General features: G+C 39.3%; 2 protein-coding genes and 1 long non-coding RNA gene across 5 annotated transcripts in view; all 3 read left to right on the top strand.

Moving 5' to 3' along the window:
- Window positions 1-9,496: 9,496 nt before the first annotated feature.
- On the top strand, window positions 9,497-11,507 carry ELOC (elongin C). Its single transcript, XM_057426102.1, has 2 exons — window positions 9,497-9,640; window positions 11,287-11,507. The coding sequence occupies exons 1-2, from the start codon at window positions 9,541-9,543 to the stop codon at window positions 11,475-11,477; spliced, it is 291 nt and encodes a 96-aa protein (XP_057282085.1). The 5' UTR covers window positions 9,497-9,540; the 3' UTR covers window positions 11,478-11,507.
- A 2,547-nt stretch (window positions 11,508-14,054) lies between these two features.
- On the top strand, window positions 14,055-15,480 carry LOC130608276 (uncharacterized). The gene is made up of 2 exons (XR_008974495.1): window positions 14,055-14,572; window positions 15,217-15,480. It is a non-coding gene; the product is annotated as an uncharacterized LOC130608276 (long non-coding RNA).
- Window positions 15,481-21,939: 6,459 nt separating this feature from the next.
- Window positions 21,940-23,052, top strand: part of UBE2W (ubiquitin conjugating enzyme E2 W) — a 66,329-nt gene continuing 65,216 nt past the window's right edge. For all 3 annotated transcript variants that reach the window (XR_008974510.1, XM_057426187.1, XM_057426188.1), the window contains exon 1: window positions 21,940-22,069. Coding sequence is in view for 2 of the 3 variants with exons in the window: in XM_057426187.1 (XP_057282170.1) it covers window positions 22,055-22,069 (15 nt within the window). In the remaining variant the exon portion in view is untranslated. The remainder of the gene's footprint in view (window positions 22,070-23,052) is intronic.

Here is a 23,052-nt window from a genome sequence, read left to right as displayed (position 1 = left end):
ATGTGTATTTAGTACTGTAGCTTATGAGCTAAGCTTGGTAGGGCAGTTTAGATAGTCACTGGCCACTGTTTTACTTGGGCTTGCTGAAGATCACTTGCAAAAGTTCACTTTGGAAGAAAGCCAGAAAAACATAGATAGGCAGGTGAGGGACCTTTGAGATAAGATGTGTGTTTGTACACACATTTCTGCATAATTCCTGATGTGCTCCAATTTCCTGTTTTTGCTATATATATATGTATATAGTGGCCAAAAAAATATTGTTGGGAGAGAAATAACATTTATTAAGTGAAGAGTGAACTTACAAGTGGAGTGTTAACTACCTTTTTTTTATGATACATTGGCTATCATCTTTGCACACGTAGTGCACACCATACACCTTGAGATCAGCCTTTTAATGTACTTAAATTTTGTCAATAATGGGCATTTCCCATTAACATTGGGAGCTTTGAGATATTCTTTAGAAACTTCCAGCACTTCAGCGTTTATTTTTTTTGTTGTGGCAAAGTCATTTGGGATTTCTGGTGTTTGTTTTTTTTTTTTATACTAGAGTAGGGGATTAACAGATTTGGGTAGTTTCATGTAGTCTTAATGTGAAGACTTAATATTGGTACCACGAGGAGGTCCAGTGGATTTTCTGAGGTTTCTTCTATCTCCCAACCTCATATTTCTTTTCCCAGTACGTTTGTGTTCATGCTTCCCTAACCCTTACGCTTTGGGGAGAAATTAATACCTTTTAAAAGTATACTTAGCTTCAGGTGTTTGACTGTGTTTTTGCAATTCTCAGTGTATATTATAAGAAACCCCTAAGTTTTGTCATAGAAGTGTGAGTTTTGTCAGATGGAAATAAAGTAATTCTGATGTATTTTGACAAGTTCTCTTGCACCTAGAAAGGTTCAGAACTTAAATTATCTTCAACATGGTGTGGCTTGCATAACAGTAGTCTTTGATGAATGCCTATGACATTTTGCAATCTGCTAGCAGCTGTTTTTATCCCTAATGGCCAGAGCTGTACAGTACAGAGCTTTTATTGTATGTTGGGACATACAATAACACCCCGCTGCCTTTTCTTTTTCCCTTAAAATTTTATTGGGAGTTACTTAAAAAGAAAGTTTCCATGGGCAGAAGAAGAACATCTTACGTGAGATCTTTCATACTCCCTATGTGGTGTCCTGCTTCACCTCCTGTTTATCTTAACTGGCACTCACCCGTAGTATACTGTCTGGTCACATTTCACTGTGCTTCTGAATGTTTGAATTTTAGTGCCTGTGAGCATGGAGTAATGAATCAGCTGATGTGTAAATCACACCGTACAGGTTTTCTTTCACGGGATCACAGAATCCCAAGGGTTGGAAGGGACCTCAAAAAATCATCTAGTCCAACCCCCCTGCAAGAGCAGGGTAACCTAGAATACATCACACAGGAACTTGTCCAGGTGGGCCTTGAATATCTCCAATATAGGAGACTCCACAGCCCCCCGGGCAACCTGTTCCAGTGTTTTCTAAGTACACTACAATCCTCATTTACATTAATTTTATTTTATGTGTGGTGAACAATGAGTACTGAACTGGAGAGCAGTATTTTTAAACAAGTTAGTGTACAGGATCAAGAATAGGACTAGAATTTAGGTTTGAAGAGTAGGAGGCTTCTCTTTTTAACACACAACAGCGCTTGTTTGCTGATGAACTCTTACAGATATACAAATGACACACAGAAAATGTCACATTTGGCTTCTAAACTGATCTAGGAATTGTGAAGACATTTATGTCATTTGCCCATATTTTCCAAAAATTAACAGTGTAGGATACAGAAATGTCGCTAGCTGAAGCAGACAGAGGCTGTGTGTGCACTGCCCAGCTAATGAATTGGAAGCCGTTTGCGTTTCTTTCAACCAGAATCTGAGTTTTTTAAGAGTTTTCTGTGGGGTCAAAGAATTTGAGTGCTTGAAATGTTTGCATAGATTTAGTTTACTTGTGCTAAGCAGAATAAAGCAGTGGCATTCAGGAATCTGTGCAGTGGTTGCATGTGTTGCAAGTTAAATTAGTGTATGCCCTTCATAACGTAAGTGTATGTCTATTCCAGACTCATCGACATACATACAGGATGTACAAGGAAATTATAATTCTGGGAAGCTTTGGGGATGAGCACACTCCCAAGAGTGAGGTGGGAAGGTCATGGACATGCTTTGGGTTTTGTTTTGCATTCAGTGCTCAAGAGAAGTAGAAAAGAGATCAAACCAAACTCACCATACCATAGTATTTCTTCTTAGAGTTGTAAAGGAGGAGAATAAGATGTTGAAGTAGGCTAACAAGAACACATTCCTTGTGTGGGTTAATTACCATGTTCTATGATACTTTGCTAAATTCTACCTCATAGGTGTAAATATTCTAGCAACTTGTGAAAATTTTCAGTCCTTTAATACCCAGTGAGAACTTTGTTTTCTACAGCAAGAGCTTCCTTTTTAGACTGGTTGGAAAGTTTCTGTGCCAGATACACTGGTTCTAGTTGTCTCTTATTCTCCTCACTTATTAAAAAATGGCATATCCTTTTTATGTAATCTTTCTCCTAACAATTGCAGGTTTTGCTCACCTTTTTTTTAAAAGGAAGCAAGGCAGGAGAGCAATAGTACCTAATATATGTGCATTTTTGAGATTAAAGGCAGGGAGTTGAGCTACCTAATTGCTAATGCCACATCAGCTTCTTGAAGGGGAAATGGAATTACAAATGTGTTTCAACAAAAATCAGTAGTTCTTCGCAGGAGTCTGAAATAGTCAGATCAGCAAAACATAGTAAAAAAAGGCAAATGCTTGAGTGTTCAGAAAACTTGGATTGTTCTCTTCCCCTGTGGTGTAGTCTTGGTGAAGTCAGACGGGCAGCTACAGAATGTGGAAAAGTAATTAAAATACAGGTAGTTACCAGAATTCTCACCAAGTCTGTTTCTTCATGTTGTCTTAGAAAAAATGTCATTTCTATTGTTTTCATTATGCAGAAGGAAATAGTGACATGCTTTTCAATAAATAGTGCATTGGAAATACACTGTAAGAAAAGAATTTCTGGTAAGAGAGTATACTAGGTCACTTGACTTTTCTGTTTCTAACCTACTATTTAGCACTTAAGGACATGCAATTGTCAATTAAAAATATATATATTTTTCTGCAGCAAATTTCCCTCCGCACTATTTTTACTATACACACAAGCAATAACTTGGGTGTGACTGGGAATTCTACCTCCCATTAAATAGCAAATCAAGATTCTATCCAAGAAATAAATAAATCTTGCGTATTTTCTCTGCCAGTGTTTTGGTGTATTACTTCTGCTATCCCACTTATTTTTCTGCAAACTTTGGAACCAGTAAGATAGTTGACTAAAAATAAGCTGTGGCTTGCACAAGATCACGTTAATACTGTCCCAAATGACTTGAATGTAGCTTTTGGGAAGAAGATGCTTTTCATAAAACAATTAATTTTGAACTGCAGTTATCTTCTAAATTGTCATGACACACTGAACGCTTCTTGATCCAGAAGAAGAACCAGTAGATTCTAAGAGGTTATTATTGGTTTGGAGTTATTGGTTTGGATTTTTTTATTGGTTTGGGGCTATTTTTTAGGTTTTTGATGTTTCCCAGGTTCTTGTTTTTCTTTCCTTCTCTTTTTTTTTTGCATTGACTCTATGATACCAGCATAGAAACTGAGAGAAAACAAAATGTATCCCTTGCTTACATGTCAAATGCATCATATAATGGCATGTATTATGCCTTGTTCTTAAAAGAAGGTAGGCTTTATGCATCTTTTACTTTTGGTAACAGAATGTTAGTTTTGTTCTATATTTGGAACCAAACTTGGATTCTGGAATAGCAGTATGAATTTTATTTTTTTTTAGTGTATGTTGCTTTGCTGGACTTAAACTGAGGAATAAGATTAGAATACTTTTCCCTCTTTGTTTATCCTTTTAATAAATTCTTATGTCTATGTTCATTCTAGTTTTATTTTGCTAAACTGAGTAAAGTGAGACTAATTTTTATTTTATACAACAGGCTCTTTGGTCATTTCTGTAGTTCTTGTAATTAGAACTTGGTTTTCTTGAAAACGGGAATTCAGAATTGTGTGTTGTATTCCAGACAAGTTGTTGCTCGTGTGCAACAATGTTCATATTTCCCCATCTTTATTGCAAAGAAATCCTTGATATGCATTTGCCTCCTTTTCCCCCCGCCGCCCCCTCCCCCCATTACAGTGCTGCATCGGCTTATAATTGACCACAGAATGACTATACTCCCAAATAACAAGCCCTCACTACATGAAAGAAACTTGCATCAGTCCCTATGTGCAGGAATCTTGCATTTAATACGATATATTTTCATGTGGCTCCTAGTTTGTCATTTTCAGGACTGGTGACTTATATGTTCTGCGGTGTTTTCCACTTCTGTATTGTCTAAATCTGCCTACTCTTTTCTGGCAGCATGGTTTAAAACAGAAAAAAAAAGAGTTTTTTTAGGAATTAGTAGCTCTTCTCTGGTCCAGTTGTTCCATGTTTGCAACATCATACTGTATTTTGGTACTAAGTTTCTGTCTCATATTTTAAGATTACCTTCTCATCTATTTATGATTTACAGATTCCAGATTGCATCTTGATTGTGTTTCCTTTTTTCAAGGAAATGATTGATTCATTTTTTAGGTATTGGTTTATTCCAGCATGTCCTAAATCTGCAATGCTTACTGCACTTCTATCCCATCTTCCTTTTTAATACAGTTGAATTCAGACCACTGAGCCTGATTTTTTTTTTTTTTTTTTCTTCAAGTGTTAACTACTGGGTTTTGGTTTGTTTGGCTTGGGTTTCCCCCCCTCTGATCTTATAATAGCACATTTCATTTGATTTTATTAAAATGCTTATTGCAGCTTTTTGGGACAACTCTAATATTCTGGTGTAGACTTTTTTTTTTCAATTCCCCAGCTTTAATGTATTAGTCTTCTCAGGTTATGCTTTTACCTTGCAAGATGTTAATATATTTGTATTCCCACTAACTAGCCTGTATTTATTCTGATATTTAGCGGCATTATTCTTATTGGAAACCAAGGCACATTTTATCATCATCAGTACCTCCAAACGGTATCACTTCTTGTGTGGTTTTGTTTTTGTGGGGTTTTTTGTCTGTTTGGGGGTTTCAGGGTTTTGTTTGTTTGTTTTATTGTTGCTATTATTTTCACTACTCTTCTGGAATGTAGGGAAGGGTTTTGTGGCTTGAGAAAGAGGTAGCAAAGTGATCCTCTCCTGCAAAGCAGAAGTAATAATGTCAGGTATCCCTTCAGTTCCTGAGCAACAGATATTCTCCAATAAGATGATTGATATCTATTTACAAAAAACTGTTGAAATAGGGTGAAAGATCCCATCAGTGCCGCATCTGTTCCAGCACCTAGATGTAATTTCCTTGGATGAGTTCCTGGAATTACTGTAAATGGCAAAGGCACTTAACACTTGATATTAATGTGTCTTGATGACAGTGGATGCAAGTTAACTCTCAAAGGTCATTCTTGAAATGTGTCCTGAACTGTATATTCAGGAACTTTTCATCTGCAAGAGTACAGGTGAAGATGTTCCTGATACCAATGGGGAAGGAAAATAGTTTAAGCTATTTCTGTGAAATAAGGATAATTTTCAAAGACCACGATGTAAGTGGAGGATGATTTCCGCTGAGTTCTCCAGAGACAACTAAAACCAGTTGGTTATGCATGTGTAGTTTGATTAGGTGTACATAGTAAGTCAGCCTCTGAAAGCTTGAGGAAACATTCAGACTATTGCATATTTGTAGAAATTATAGTTTTAGAAATGTAGAAATAATTTGAGAAAAAGGAGATGGAACAAATTGGCACCAAAGTGATGGTGAGAAGTGAAGCTATGGGCAGCAGCAAAGAGCTGCATCTTCTGAAGAGATGCAGAGATCTCTGTAATTCTCCCTCCAAATCTTTCGGCTTCCTCCTCAACTTGCTTTCTTATTTTGCTAAGCTTTTACCAGAAACATTGGAGGGAAGAGATGTGAGTAGTGATCTGTATTCTGGTTTTCACACTTGGGGTCCTTTTCTAGTAGGTAGTCACAGTTCATGCCTCTGCTGTCACTTGTTGCTTTTCAAAGCAAGAACATGATTTGTCAGAATTCCTACCAGTCTTTTTGTTGCTGCCAGCTCTGGGTATCAGCTGTGAAACCACCCAGAATCACTGGTGCTGTTTTCCTGACCATGTGGGCACAGAACAGTGGTAATGTACTACTGAACAGTAGTATTGATTTGTATTGGGTTAATGTTTAGAGAGTAGCTGTTAATGTGAAAGGAATTTTAGGACAGCAGTTGGGTGAGTGGAATTTCTCTTCCCAAGTTTTCTTTTCCACAGCAGAGATGCAGTTCAAAGTAAAGAAAGAAATGTTGTAACTGAGCATACCAGATTTGTCCTGTAAACAAGTGCTTCTATTTCTCTAACTCTTTGGATTCATTTACCTGGCAAAATTTGTAGCAAGCTGGATGTCAATATTTGTAAACTACAGAAGCCCCTGGTTAACTTACCATGTAAATACCTACATGAAGTGTCTGAAGTAGACTATCTAGGTGATATTGGTGGCTGTATCTGGAACTGTCAATCTCCTGGAAAGGATAAGTTGGAGGCCAGGTATTTAGTGCACACTGATTAGAGTCATCCCTCACCCTTCTCTTCTCTAGCCTAAACAACTGCAGTTCTCTCAGTCTCTCCTTGTATGACAGGTGTTCCCACCCCTTGGTCTTCTCTGTGGCTTTTTGCAGGATTCAGTTCAGCCTGGCATGTGCTGGGGAGCCCAGAGCTGAGCCCAGCACTCTAAATGTGTCCCACCAGTGCTGAGTAGAGGGGTAGGATCACCATCCTCAGCCTACTGGCAACATGCCTCCTGATACAGCCCAGGCAGCTGTTGGCCACCTCTGCTGCAAAGGCACATTCCTGGTTCAACTTGGTGTCCACCAACACCCCCAGGTCTCTTCCTGCAAAGCTGATGTGCCCCCAGGCAGGACTGCCTGGGGTAGTTCTTCCCAAGGTACAGGCATTTGCATTTCCCTTTGATGAACTCCATACTTTTCCTGTTGGCCCCTTTCTCCAGCTTCTGGATTATGGTAGGGATCTCTCAACAGCAAAAATAAATTTCAGAGCATAACACTTTCAAAACATAATGTTCATCAACATTGTATGCTGTGTGAGATTCTTTTCTGCAGAGTGTTTATGGTAGCATTCAGGCTAATAACTAAAGATGACTTATGACTGAAGATGTTGCCACTTGTGTTTTTTTCAGACGCTCCTATTGCAAAAGCTGCAGTTGAAAAGAAAAAAAGCTTAATAGGAAGAGAATGGGTAAGTTCATCATCTCCGAGGTTTGGTAGAGGAGGTGGATTGTAAGACTTTAAATAATGATCTTGTCACTGGTTTTCTTGTAGCCTCAAGGGTTAATGGAACTTCCTACAGATGTTTTTAGGAAGATTTTCTGAAGTGACTGTTCATTTGCTGAAAGACCTGTTCAGAACGCATCTACCCAACAACAGATTTCACTTGTTTAATATGCATAGTGCTGAAAATTTACATGCTAAAACAGGATGCCTTTAGGCTTTTGTAACACTAAGCTTTTACATAGTAGACAAAAAAATTTCACTGTGTGCTGTTTTAAATTTGTTTGTTAGTTAAGGTCAGCCTGTTGAATTCTGGAAAAGAGATCATAATAAGGACTGATTTCTGATAAGTTACATTGTGTGTGATCTGACTAAATCTCCAAAACTGTTGTGTCTGCCTCTACAAATGACCACTTAATGAAACATGATTGGAAAGATTAAAGATCTATCTACACTTTTCCTGAATGTACTTTAGCATGTTTGGCACTGGCAATACTTTATTAAAACTGGCAATAACTGCACGATAATTCAATTTTTACTTCAAATTCACAAAGCAGCTTTATTGATTGGGAGAATTCTGTATTTGCTGTAACACTAGATATAATGTGAGGTGCTTTGACATAATTAATTCCTATTCCTTGTTTTGTCAGAAGGAAAACCAACTCTGACAATCAAATGTCAAGGCTGTAGTCTGTACCTGTTTCATCTCCTGTACTTCTGCATGCAATCATAAATACTGGCAGTTATATCACTTTTCTAGAAGGGTACAGATCTCTTCTGTTGTACTTTCCCAAGCTGGAAGAACTTCCAGGACTTTCACTTTTAACTTTTTGTCAAGATAATACTGTTTTGAAAATCAAATTTTGTGCAGTGTCAAGTTCAAGTACTTTTAATGGTGTTCTAGCAATAGTTGTTGTATTAGTCCCTTAGAAAACGCAGTGTTTGAAAGGAGGCATTAACTTTTCAGTCTGAATTTGATAGAATTGTATTTTTAGGTGGGGTGCGGTTTTACATGCATTTTTTCAAAAATATTTTAACATTACTGCAGTCTTTATTCCTGAAGAGTTTACAGGAATATGCAAAGGCCAGATACAGAGTCACGTCTCCTTAGCGTGATGGTGTCCTGTAGTGCTGAGCACTCTACAGGCACAAAGCTGTCAGTGGTTCCTGCCTGATGCATAAATAGACAAGACCGGTGCAAGATGGAGGAACTGTGCATCCTGCACAAAGTGAACAGTGCAGTGGTGGCAACAGACGTTTTTTGAGCTTTTGTTAGGAGAGAATAAATAAAGGAGCAAAAAGAGAAGGGGGATAAGGCTTCTAGAGAAACAGAGGGTAGGTATGTAGTGAGACAGAAGGGAGAAGAGAAATGGAAAAAGCACAGTCAAAACTGCTGTGGGGAGAGTTTCCAAATTCCCTTGGGTTTACTGCTTTTGTACTTTCCCTGTTTCCAGCAAAGGTCATGACATGGATGTGCACTAACACTGCATGGTGCTTGGTTTGGCTGGGCAGTGGGGGAGGGTGAATCTTACTTCATGTCATTTCTTCATACAGGAATACTCACTGCTTTTACTCTTACCTGTACTTCAAAACCCACTTGTTTTTTGTTTGGGTTTTTTTTTTGTTTGGTTTGGTTTGGTTTGGTTTGGTTGGTTGTTTTTGTTTGGGCTTGCTTTGGTTTGTTTGGTTTGGTTTTTATGTATATTCGGGTAACTTTTAGTAAGTAAAGCCATATTTATCATACATTTTAGTAAGTATGGTAAATATGGCAGTAGCCTTACAGAGGGAAGCAGTAGTATGTTCAATTCACCTGATAATGTCTAAAGGAAAATTTCATCCATACTTAGGTTTTGGAAATCGTGTCAGAATTTGATGATGGAGAAATGAGAGAGATGTTAACAAAAAAAGTTCCTACTTTTGCATAAATTCTGTCTTCAAAACAGACAGCTGAGTGATTCAGAGAAGCCATTTTCAAAAAGGCAAAAGGCTTCTGTCTTACATCTGATTATATTGGGCTCTTTGGTTTGTAAACATAGAGAAGCTTGCATACTTAGTCATGTGAATTACTCATCGTGTTCTGAAATGATTAATCTGTTTTCCATTATAGATGGAGAAGAGAAAACATATGGTGGGTGTGAGGGCCCAGATGCTATGTATGTGAAATTAATATCCTCTGACGGCCATGAGTTCATTGTAAAAAGAGAACATGCATTAACATCGGGAACAATAAAAGCTATGTTGAGTGGACCAGGTAAGTACAAAAGATATAGTACCTTCATGTTCTTTGTTCTCACTTTTGGACAGGTTTGAATTTATATCACACAGTGTGTGAAAGTTGGAATAAGTAGTAACTTTTCCAGATCCTGCCTAGTTCCTGTTTCCAGTGGAACATTTCACCTGTGTGGGGTATCGTACTACCAGCCATATAATTAGACTCTGTCTGCTTTTGGAGAGTTAGGGACCTTACAGTATCATTACTACTAGTTTCTCATGATGTGAGAACTTGAGGGCATTACATGAGATGTGTAGCTGTCAAGCTGAAAGCAAAGAGGAATTGGTAGCTCTTCATTGCCACCTCCATGGTGGAGCCTTTAGTATTCTCTACTGGGTCTGGCTGGTAGAGAGTTAATTTTCTTCATAGCAGGTCATACGATCCCGTGGTCTAGATTTGTGACCAAAACAATGCTGATAACACACCAAACTTTTTAGCTATGAAGGGTTTGCACAGTGTCAAGGCCTTATCTGTTTCTCACTCTTCCCCACCCCCCCATGAATAGGTGGGGGTATTGTGCAAGGGGCTGGAAGGGAACACCACCAGTTAGGTAACTCAAACTAACAAAAGGGATATTGCATGCCATACAATGTCATGAAGTAAATAGGGAGAGGAGTGGGTTAAGGAGGTTAGCTATTTAGCCATCTTTTGCTTGGGAACTGACTGGGCATCAGTCTACCCATGGGAGGTAGTGAGTGATAACCTTTGCATGAGTTGTTTTTCTTTTTTCTTCCACTTGTCTTTTGCTTATTAAACAGTTCTTTATCTTGACCCATGACTTTTCTTGCTTTTGCTCTTCCTTTCCTCTTCGCTTGTCTACTGCAGGGGAAAGTGAACAAGTGGTTGTGTGGTGCTTAGCCATTTGCTGGGGTTTAGGCCGCAATATGGTCATGAGATCCTATGGCAAAGAGTTCCTGTTTTTAATGACAAAGGGTAGCTTAAGAGGAGGGGAGATGAATTTGCAGCAGGGAAGGACCTCATGTTACTGCATATATAAGACTGCCTCTGGTTTAAGTGTCTGAAGTAATACGTGAAGACCAAAAGGGTAGAGGAGAAAAGACGGAGAAGTTGACACGAGTGCTTTCTCTCTTCTGTAGTGTCATCCCCTACCTGTCCCTCCTGCTGCCTGCTTTCACAGCTTATCAAGTTAATGTGTCTTTGAGGTTTCAACCCTCTGTCAAATCTGCCTGAAACTGGAAAATTCAAAGTTACTGTGATCATAGAAGGGACTACTGATAAATATGCATATGCAGATACAGAACATATAGACTTATTCTTTCTTGGCTAAGACAGCTAGAAATTTCGATTGTAATACTATTTTTGTGACCTTTGGAACTGAACAAGAGCACCTACCAAGCAAGCATCAGAATTAAACCTAAATTTCTGGTGTAATTGTTCAGAATACTGTTAATAGACTGCAGCCAAAATAAACATTTTGCAATGCAGGGGATCTTAATATTCTTGAGGGTTGTAAATGCAGCACATCCTGCTTTATGCTGAATACCTAGGAATATCGGACTAACACAAGTCTGTTTAGAATGTGTTGTATTCACGTGGTAAAGCATTTCATCTTGCAGTGAATTGAGAGTCTGACTTTTGGTTTGGTGTTTTGTTTTTTTCTACAGGACAGTTTGCAGAAAATGAAACAAATGAGGTGAATTTTAGAGAGATCCCATCCCATGTCCTATCCAAAGTATGCATGTATTTCACCTACAAGGTCCGCTATACTAACAGCTCTACGGAGATTCCTGAATTCCCAATTGCACCTGAAATTGCACTGGAACTTCTGATGGCTGCAAACTTCTTAGATTGTTAAATAAAATAAATTATAATAAAAAATGTAAAACTTTTTTCAGTATTTAATACATGTAGTTCAGTTAGTAACTTTTTCAGATAGCATGTTGCGTGTGTGCTGTTGAGAACTGTAAAGTTCACTGCAGAGGCAGTTGCCTTCAGTCCTTTTGCATATAGCAATCATTCAGTTGAAATTTGTTTTGCTGCTTACACAAATAAGGAACTTTTCACAAACTGAGACAAATAAACAAATATGCCAATTAGTAGATGGCTATGCCTTATCCTTTAGGTGTGGTAGAACTTTCTTTTAATAAATGACCATAGAAAATACTGGAGTTTAGTCAAATGCTCTTTAAAAGGTAATTATAGTTAAATATGAGTAGCTGCTTAGGGTTTCTAACTTTCTGTTACTGTTAAGGTTTCTAAACATCTGAACTTAATCTCCTTTGTAAGATAGTAGCATAGTTACACTAATTAGATTAGCAGTGCCCTCTGAGGTTTGTATACTAACAGTGATACTCCATTTAGGTTGAAAGTGGAATGTGTAGGAGAATGCTTAGGGCTTTTAATTTAAATCATAGTATAGACATGTCTAAAGGTGTACTTGATACATTTTTCTTTTATAACTTTGATTTTCCCCATTAGTATTTACAAATATTCAAGTCACTTGTCCGTACAGTAAGACTGTGATCATACTGACAGTGGCTTTTAAGGGGAAAAATAATTTAGAATCTGTGTATATTATCTTCTGTATAACCTATAAGGCTATTACTAATGTACTGTCACTTGAACTGATAAGGATTTTATATGGTTTCAGTTATGGCTTATTTCCATTGTTGTGATTGGTTATGTAAAGTCTGTATTTAATCTTTAGAGTAGTAGTCATTTAGATTTTGTAACATAATGACTGAAAAGATAATTATCCTGTCTTTTACCTCTTCCTCGATCTCTCTCTTGTATCCACAGAAAAAGACCCTGAAATGTGGAGGTCTTTTATAGTTGAAGGAAAGGGCATTAAGCAGATGTTTAAGGAGCTGTTTTATAAATTTCATAGGTATTTCCAATGTTTTTACAAATATTTAGGGGAAAAGGATTGGCAAGCCACTGACATAATACTAGAGTGGAACACATCACCTCTTGGTAGTTCCTGCTGGTAGCTGCCTGGACTATCAGCTCTTTGTTCAAAACAAATTTCCATAAAGAAACAAAAAAAAATAAATTAAACTTGAGAAAAGAAGTTGCTTTTTGTTCAGCTGCAGCCATAAGAACTCTTCTGCCAAAATCATCTGTAAATGACAATAAATCTAATGCATTATAAAAATTATGCCAGAACAACATGGTTAAGCATTTCCGTCAGCTGCCACTGCTTCAGCTTTGTTTTGATCAAGAAGTGGTTGTGGTCTTTCATGGAAAAATCCCACGAACAGATGGTGGGACCTCTACTGATGTATTAACTCGTGGTGAATTTAGAGGGCTGAAACTCTCCTCTAAACCTGTTTGCCAAAGTGAATACAGCTGTGAAGAGATTTTTCTGGACAAAGCCCAGTAACTTACATAGACTATGCAGTCTGCCCGTGGAGGAGTTCAGTTGTGACAAATGGAATTTTACCCTGGGCTTGAACAATGCTTGAATAGACAAGCTGACATTTGTCAAAGTGTTGATGGATTAGCTGACATTCACATCACATACTTGGCACAATTTATTGTGTTAAATGTGGGGATGTTTATGACTACATTGGGTTTTGCACAATAAAGCTGAAGTGCGTTGCAAGGCAATACTCTGAAATCCTATGTTTAAGCACTCTGGTCAGTGCTCTTAGTAACTCATTTTCAAGAGCACGAAAAAAGATAAACACAAACCTGTTGTGCTGCTTTTGTTAGAGCCACTGGGAATACCCTAAAAGGTCAAAAAATACCGACGTGGATATTTTAGTCCCAACTACATTTCAGTCTGAGCAAGTTGTAAGTTCTTTGGCCATTTTTAATAGTTTGGATGTTAATGACTTGAAGTTTAAAACTATTTAGTTTAAAATTGAGGCAAAAAGGATGTCTTTTTAAAAAAAGTTGGGGTTTCCTTTTTTTTCCCCTCTTTAAGCGTTCCAAAACTACTTCCTGTTAAAATACATTGCATTTTATGATTCCATACTTCAGCAGCAAGGTAAAATAGCTGGTTTAGTTCTGAATAATAACTTAATTGTTTTTCCTTCAGCTTAATGTATAATACAGTAGCTTTGAACACTCAGGAAATGCAGTAGTGTCCTAGAGCCACACTATTTGCAAAACCATCGGATGTTAAAACTAACCAGATTTCTAAGGGGGAGGGGGGCAGAGGGAATTAGTGCAATTTCTGCAATAGCGACATGGGTGTGCTATTATCAGACCATTGGAAATTTACCACGCTTAACCCCTGAGTTTGAAATAAATTTCAATATTGAAAATTTTTAAACCTGTGTTTCTGTTGATTTATGGCTTTTCAGAGCATATTCACATGGAGAATCATGGTTTTCATATCTATGTGGTGAGCAAACTGCTAATATGTGTTTGGATACTAGGTTGTGAAACTGCATGCGTAAAATTAAAGGTCTGGGGTGTCCATAGTTCTGAAGAGTTTCATAGGTGTGAAGTGTTCAGCTATCTTTGTGCTCCTCAGAATTACAAGTATACACAGTTCTCAGAAACTACCAAGTACTAAAAGAGGACGGTATTCCTGAACAACCTTGAAGAGGGCATTTTGAAGACTTCAGGTGTCCCATAATACTCCTTTTTATTTAGTAAGTAAGCCCTGTGTCTGATAGTTCAAATTTTAAACTGAGCCACTGATTTTGCTGTAAAAAAATCCAGGTTCTTCAGTAACTGCAAGCAATGACAGAGGTCCTGCTGGATCATGTTTTTTCATCATTTGACTATGTCTAAGTTGCTGAAGAAGTCTCCAGTGGGTCTCCAGCATGAAGTACTCTGCGTATATGGAAGGATCAGAACTCCGTTCCACAAGAGATGGAATTCCTTTTTGGTTTTGAGGCTGAAGAAAGGAGGATTCACCATCCAGATTCACTGTGCCATTACATTCAACAGCTGTGTTGAACATGACATCTAAAAGGCATTTCTTAACAGTAGTAAGTGTGGAAAATTGGTTGCTTCTATTTGCGTTTTATCGCTATGCATCGTATTTTACAGGTACAAGTTGCAGCAGTGGCTATTGGGGTTTTTTTCACCCTTTCTTCTTTTTCCTCTTCCCATTGAAAGGGACTTCCCAACACCTGCCTGAAACACCTGCCTTGGTTTATGTGATAGATAAGTGGACAAGGAAATTAATGGGGCAGGAAAGGGAACTTTGCAGTCCATGTATTGTGTCCCTAGTTTTATTTATTTTGTTACGTCTCAAATGTCACACTATAAGAGAGTAACAGCTCTCTGCAAAGTTGATAAAAGCACAGTGTTAGGTGTGTAGGTATGTGTAGGTACTAGTTAGAAATAGCAGTTTTCCTGGGCCAAAGCTAAGGGCAGAGGCTGTGGTGTAAACTTCATTTCAACAACTGAATAAAATAAAAATAGCAGGAACTAAATGTTTTACGCTTGAGTAGATTTGGAAATTATATTGGGTCTTTAAAGACAGACTAAAGAATTGCAATTAGCAGGAAGGGGCCTTAGGTAGTTTTTCCCATGGAAAAAGTTCAACTATGAAGGAGTTTTTGACAAATAAACTGGACTGGAGTTGGATTTCTTTTTAAATGTAGCTTACTAGATGGCAGTTTTACAGGAAGTTTCCAATGCTGTGAACTCGATGTGTTGCACAATGACTGGAGGAACAAGCAAAGAGCACACAGTAGATTTTGTGCTTATTATCAGCCACCCATGAAGCTTGAGTGTCATCACAAGGGCAGCACAGGGGAAAGAACAGTGAGCTTTTATCACTGCAAGTTTTAACAAGCATTACATGTCATGAAATAAAGCTTTGCGTACGTTATGTCTAACACATAGGTTGTGGTGCAGTCTTTCTTCTATGGGAGAAAGGTCACAGAGATAAAGGAGAGAAGAAAAAGATACTTCTGTCATTGGCATGTTACTATTTTATGTTTACAGAATACAGGATTTTCCTCCCATGCTCCAAGGGAGGAGAATCGGAGATGCAAGATCATGACTGTACTTTAAGAAATGGACTTCTTCAACCTTTTACCCTATTGAATTTACATATTTGGGCAGTTTTCAAGAGGTTAAACATGTAATGATTTGTAGCCTAACTAGTTGAGGGTAGAATTGGAAAACTAAGTTAAAGTTTCCCCTGAAATACCTACTGCAATTTAGATTGGTGAAAGTAACAACTTGAGAGGGTTTTGGTAAATTGAAATCTTACTGTACAGTGCCAAAGTCACTGGTTTTCAGGATAGTTTTGTGAGATGAGTTTGGGGGGGAATACAGACATGAAGTAGTGCTATTCCTTACATGTTGCCAACTTCTTTCCTCAACCCCAAGTCACTTGGAAGTTAAAAGAAAACACTGCTAATTCCTTTCATGTTAATTCAGATTTAAAACTGCCCTTCCAGGTGAGAATTCATAGCGAAGGCTTTTGTCCACATGAAAAAAAATGCCACTGGTATCCTATTTGCACTTAATAATAGAAAACCTTTATCTCCAAAATCACCACTACATCAGCCGTAAGTGATACATAATTCATGCCTTAGGTTGCTATAAATTCTTGTTTCTCTGTTTAGTAAAACAATGGGATACTTGTTATACAGGTTTCTTTACTCTCACATAAATAGTTCTCAGTTTTGGTTGGTATTATGAAACCTGAAAAATATCTAACTGCATTTGGTGCAAAGGATTTAATTTTTTTCATGCAGGAAAAAACTTCCCACATTACCATACTAAATTAACAGATAATGTTTTCTAGAAGTAACACTCCATTTGACTCAGACTTACTTGGAGTTTGCTACAAACGAAACATGTAAATGATACATCAATATTGCATTAAGATTTAAGCTGCTCTCAGATTTGTCATAGAGCCTTTCAATAAGGAAAAATATCTTGACTTGTAACAAACAACTGTGACTTAAGAGAGCTGTCTGAAAACGTTCAGCTGAAATAGTCAAGTAAGTGCTCATCTATGATGTTTTCTTAACACAGCTCCCTTTCCCTTTCTCACATAGCCATATCCCATAGGAAGTCCTGTCTTTCCCAAGGGACATTAAATAAACAAACACAAATAGACAGGCTGGCCCAGTGTCATCTTGGTGTACAGGCCTGCAAAATGCAATTCTGCCAGCTCTGTAAGTAGAGTTCTGGGTCTGATGATGGCAGTGTGCAGTCTGATGTATGCATTTGAGGATTTGCTCCTCAGCACTCAAGAGTTTGTAATAGCACAGAGTAGGGTACCAATAAACCTCTTCTCCAGCAATTTTATCTTGCTTCAAGACCAAAAAGCAAATTAATTTTGAAAATTCCTTATCAGTATTGTCTTCATTGGTTACGAAGAGTCACTTCTGCATATTCCTGCAACAAAATCAACTAGGTATTCATAGTACCCTTGGGCTTACCTGGGAAGTCTGCAGTGCAAAGTCTTTAGTGTTAAAATGAAACTACTAAATGATAATTGTATTTGAATCTTACAGGTATTATCACTGAGCAGCATCTGAACCCTTGTTATTTGATGGAGGCTAATTAACTTGCTCACATGGGCTCTGGAAAAGGGTGTTTTTGATATGGAAGAACTTTTAATAATTACATAACTTAGCACTTTTAATGCATCCATCTATTTAAATGAGTATAGGTCCTCCACAATTCTCATTATTTTAATTCTTTACAGATTTTATCTTTATAGATATTTATCTTTAGAGCACTTAAAAGTTAGCGGACTACTGGTGCCAAAAAACATGGCTTGACAATTACTACAAATTGCTAATTATGGCATATTACTAAAGCAGGCATTTCCACTCCTTCCCCTAGCCACATGCCCTCCTTCTTCCCCCGCAGAAATTATAACAACTATGGGCCCACATATTAAGACAGACTCTTTTTCTGATCTGATGGAAAATTATTTTGGTAGTTTAGTCTTCTGTGGATAAGCTGAAATTCACACATCACACAGTGGCTGCAAAACTGTCAAATCCTAGACAAGAGAAGAAATGGAAGCATATGACATCCAAAAACAGTATTACCCTCTTTGTGCAGCCACTGCACATCCAGTGGATCAGGAATAAGTTGAAACTTCTCTTTTCCTTAGCCTCCTTTTGTGCCTTTGAAAGTCCTGGGATGGAAGTGATAATCTGCCTGTTGCTATTTTGAACCAAGATGAAAATGGAATATGTCATTGATGAAAAACCTACATTATCACTGAGGACTAAAACAACAATAAAATCTCAACAGCTCAAAGGTATTTTGCAAATTTGGGGTATTTTTTTCATTTTTAGATATGTATGCAATTTATTTCTTTGATATTCTTGGTAGAACCTTGTCTTGGTTTGATTCTACACCTTTAGATGCAGGTGCATCACATTTGTGTTTGCCATTAGGTCTCCATTCCACAGACTTTTTAAACTCCTTCACTGGCAGGCAGGAGTGGAAGAAGCAGTTGAAGATTCCTGTGAGAAGCAGGGAGTCCTCCACACTCACTCATGAGAGGCTGTCTCCTGGCACTGCAGGTTACGGTTGCTATGCCACTGGAGTAATATGGGGAGGTGAATGTGAACGTATAGTTGAATTCCTCCTTAGAAGGAGCCAAAATGGAAAGCTAAAAAAGTCTAGTGGACAGAAACAAAAGAAATCAATCCCCTGTGTTATTACAGTAGCAGAAATTGTAAAGAAGCAGGCAGTGATGAGTATGTAGAAAAATGATATACAGGAGGAAAAAATATATACAAAAAAATATGTGATATACAGGGGGAGCAGAGGGAAAAAATGCTTGGTAATGTTTGGAAACATTATGGATAACACAGGGGATGGAATACAAAATTATAAAGACCCTAATCAAGAAATGTATTTGACCTTTGTGAAACTGCCCAGATATAGATCAATTACCTAATAAATGTAGTTTGAACAGTAGTTGCATTTTTCTTGTAAATGTAAGGTAATGAAAACTCTGACGAAAAGTGGATTTTTAGATCAAATTTATGAATATTTATAGAAACAATTTTACTAGGAGATATAATTTTCATTATCTGCTTTATATGTTTTTGATATGCAAGTCATAGTCATGTATTTGATCAGATCACTGCAAGATAGCTTCCAAAATGAAAATAACAGAAGAAATTCCTCTTACCCCTGAAGTTTGGAGTATTTGGGGCCTAAGGCTCCGACCCTTGAAGTCTCTGTCAAAATTTAGATTGAGTGATGCAGGATCAGGCTGCATTAGCCAAAGGCTAAAGCTTTCTTTTTTAAAAACAAACAGCAAAACCCAAACAGCTATTGCATTGGCTATCTCTACACCTGCAACAGATTTGGAAGGATTAACTGCAAGTGTTTTCCTGTACATTTTGCATAGGTAAAGGTCAACACTGAAATAAACAGCACATTACAATATAACTGATTCCTTGTGAAATCTACACACTTTGGGATTTTGGGCCCTTCATTGCTGAGATTACTGAGAAACTGAGAACAAATAATACCATGAGCTACCGCAAAATCAAGAATGGAACTGTATTTAAGGAAGAACATACTGACATTCACATAAATTCTCTCTGGGAGTCTGCTAACAGTGTTTGTTTTCTTATTGTGCTTAGGAGATTGAATCCCTTGAGCATTATGCACCACACAAAAACACTTAATAAAAAGCATTCTCTGAAAGCCAGGTTACCAATAAATGAGGAAAGGGAAAAACAAAAAAAATCGACAAAACAATAAAACACAGGGAAAATTCTCCAGCTGCACCTATTCCCATGATGACGAAGAGCTAAAAATGTTGCACGTACATATTAGGCAATTGTGCAACACTTTAAAAAACAAAGATGTGAAAACAGTGATAAAATATACCACTAGTAGTCCTGTAAGAATAAACTCTACTCAAGGTGAATTTAGGGATGGGGGGGATTCTGGTCAGGAGTTTCAGCTACAGAGTAATGCTTTAGTTTCTTACATACCCAGTTAAGACAGGGTGGGTAGTAATTAATTTGTACTCTATTCATGTCAAGGGCAAGCTGCCCCTTGCTTTTTATGCTCAGTATCTTCAGGAATGGAATTTACAGCACAATTGGAAGCTGTATCTAAGTAAACAATATTTTGGTTCAAAATATGGTGCCTTGGTTTTAACACTGAAAACCTCTGTGTGATAGGAAAAAAGTCTTCTTGAACATAAGAACAGTTAAATGCTATGATTTTCTGTTAGGGTGGCTTTTTGTCGAGAGATTTTTTTTTCCTTATTACAGACTATAAGTCATATTTATACCAATTACACTTCACTTAAGACTAAAAAGCTGATCTCTCCATGCAAAACCAGCTTGCAGCCTACAAAGTGTGCTGGTATTCATAAGCTTACGCCTTTTCGTATCTTCTGACCTTCAACAAGGGTTTTCTGGAACATGGTTAAGAAACTGAATATACTGGATTGAAATTAGGTTTATCTCACTGTGATTATATCAACACGGATAGTCAATATGTCCATGTTTACAACTGAACACATGTCCACTGCTTAAACTTGATGTTCTTGCTATCTTTGTGGCATATGGCATTAAGAAATTTATTTTAGGATAAACATATGTTTGGTTCATGCAAAACAACAACATCTAGTAAAACAGAAATAGTGACGCTCCATTTAATGCCTTACTTCAAAGAACTGCAGGGAAAAAAAAACCCATACTAGGTCTAATCTGTCTACTTAATGCAATAAATCCTCTGCAACCTAAACAGCATTGCAGAATGATATAGTGTGTAACTACGGACTTGAAAACACACAGAGCAAGACCCTTCTGACTTAAATGTTATTTAAACGGAGTTGGTAGAGCAGTGCCAGATTGCACAGCACCAGTAGCTCCTATTTTGTGACTGAGAATTGAAGCTGAATTTAGAGAATAAGAAGTATAGGATTTGGCTTATATGGCAATCATTTTTCCATCCTTACTTGGGGCATGCTAGTCTGCTTTCCCACTCAGAAATCAACACATGATCAATTCTGTCACCAGCAAATTCCCATAAAGCCAAGAGGCTTTCTTCCTTCGGCAGCTGCCTCACAGGACAAGGATGCTGCTGCTGCCTTTTGTTCGCCCCTTTAAACAAGCCCCAGAAGTTGGTGTGCTCACTTTGACATCAGCAATACTGCTGACACTGGATACAATTTGAAAGCTGATGCTTTGTTGTGCTGGGTTTATGTTTTCCTCCAGTTAGCAGTTTTCAAAGTTGAGGATACATAAAAATACACCGGAAGGTAAAGCTGTAGGTTGAAGTAGTGTTTTGTGTCATGCCAAATAGTAAGGTTAAAGAAAATAGGCAGGGTTTCAGATGCACAGCCCGTCTTGAGGTCTAAAATTAAAGAATCAGGTTTCAAAAGTAAACACAAAGTGAAACCAATTGTCTGCTAAGTTCATTGGATGTGTACAAATTAGGCCATCTCTGGAGGAAAAAATCAGGTGCTGCCAATGGAGCAGAGGGAACACAAGGGGATTCTTTAACATCATCACGAAGTGTGGGTATGAAGGGGCAGAGAATGGTACTCCAACGTTGCTTTTTGAATGTGAGCCAAAGTAGTGAGTAGATGGAAATTATAATGACCTATAAAATCAGTATCTTTATTAACCCCCTGATATTATATATCCACTAGATTATGAGTTTTATAGGTTTATCTTTGGAAAAAAAAATTGTGTTTGAGGATCCCTTAGGTCTGCAACACTACACCTGGAACAACTGCTTTATGACAAAGTGTTTCCACAAGTTGCTTAACTTACTGATTGCATGCAGGTCGCTTTTAATGAATGGTGCTTGTTTACTTTCACCTACACAGTTACCACAAAATCATCTGGTACAAAACACAGAAGACATTCCAGCCCAGGAAAGGAAAATGTGGAATCCAAAAAAGCTCTCTCTGAACTACACCCATGCTAATTTGGTCTCCGGACCACCAGTGTAGAAAAATCAGTCCATCTGACGACCTGTGGCAGACTACGACAGGGACAGGTCTCCCCTCACGAGAACTGTCCATCAGCGCGAGCCGCAGGCAGGCCTTCTCCCACAGCCCAGAGAAACCCATAGACGGCCACAGCCGCCATCACCAGCGTTCTCTAAAGAGTCTGGACTGCACAGCTAAAAACCTTTACAAAGAGAGAGATCGGCCGGGGTGGGGGGGTCAACCCGCTCCCTCGCGGCGGCGGCGCTGATGGCCGGCGTCACTGCCCGCTCCACCGCGGAGACACACGGCTCCCTCCTCGCCGCTAGGCGAGCAGCCCACGGGCCGCTGAAGCCCCTCGATGGGCGCAACGAGGCGCCTCCCATGGACCCAGGCCGACCCCTCAGAGACGGCGCCCGCTCGCGCACCGGTTTCTCCACAGTGCTGTCCCTGCGCATGCGCGGCCTCTCGAACCGGCGGCACGGGCACGTGACCGGGGAGGGGACGGTCGCGCGGCGCTGCGTCTCCGTGGGCCCTGTCCGGCGGCGCAGAGGGGAGGGGGAGGATCCATCATGGCGTCCATGCAGGTGAGGAGCTTGCGGTGGAGCCGGGGCTGCGGTACAGCCGGGGCAGCCGCGGGATGCGAGGACCGGGCGGCGGCGGTGGGAGCCCGGAGCCGGGAGGAGCTGTTCCTTCGGGCGTGTGTGTGGTAGGGGGAGGGCAGGGCAGGGCGAGATAGGGAAGGGCCAGTCCGGCGCTGGGATGGAGGTGAGACCCCTAGGGCAGGTTGTAAGGGGCAGGCCGGGCCGTGGGGGGTGAGGAGGGAGCCGCAGGTGAGGGCGGGCGGGGCGGGCTATGTCACCGCTCCTTGGGGAGGCGAGGGGAAGGTGAAGGGATCCCTGTCCCCCTAGGCAGGGTTTGCGGAGGGCTCAGCTTCTCTGGCCGCTCTGGGAGGTGGCGGCTCGGCCCCCTCCCTGGCCGCAGCGTAGCGGGGATGGGGGGGGGGGAAGGGGGGGGAGGTCTGGAACAGCCGCCCGGTGTCACCGAAGGATGTGACCAATAGCTCCATCTTCACAGGCGTTTCTGGGGTTACGGAGCTGTAATCCTCGGGCACAGCGGGGCTGGGGACAGCAATGTCTCGTTCCAAAGCGTGTGTCCATGTTGCCTGTGGGTTCCTCCTTTTTTCCGTAAAACGAGATTGTAGTGTGGTGTCAGACCTGTGGACAAATAATGCCTGTTTTTACTTGGTTGGATAGGGTTGCTGTAGGTACAGTAGCATGAAACATCCTGCTGTTTGACAGGTATTTCCAGCTGAATTATTTATTCATACCTTCTCTGAAGGAGTTCTTAAACAGTAGCTGCAGAAATTGCTCTGCAAGAATGGATCACTTTCTCTGTGTGCTGCTCTGAGTGGGTGGTGATTTATTATGACTGGGCAGGAGAAGAGATAGCTGGGTTTTATGGCAGTGGCCCTGTCTTTCCTGATTTCACCTGTAACTGCACTGCTTTTCCTCAGTTTCTTACAGTTTTCCATTTTGTTTCTAGATCTGGATGATTAGCACTCCTGTTT

Source organism: Pezoporus wallicus, unplaced genomic scaffold (genome assembly GCF_028554395.1).
Source record: "Pezoporus wallicus isolate ANWC-B61680 ecotype Strahan unplaced genomic scaffold, APGP_CSIRO_Pwel_v1 contig_4131, whole genome shotgun sequence".
Taxonomy (NCBI): Eukaryota; Metazoa; Chordata; class Aves; order Psittaciformes; family Psittacidae; genus Pezoporus; species Pezoporus wallicus.
The sequence above is the reverse complement of the archived record's forward strand: the minus strand, read 5'-3'. Positions and strand labels throughout refer to the sequence as shown.

Excerpts from the sequence above, each read along its gene's own strand:
- ELOC (XM_057426102.1), top strand. The coding sequence starts at position 9,541 with ATGTATGTGAAATTAATATCCTCTGACGGCCATGAGTTCATTGTAAAA. Across the intron at positions 9,641-11,286 it reads AGCTATGTTGAGTGGACCAG|GACAGTTTGCAGAAAATGAA; the intron begins GTAAGTACAAAA and ends TTTTTTCTACAG.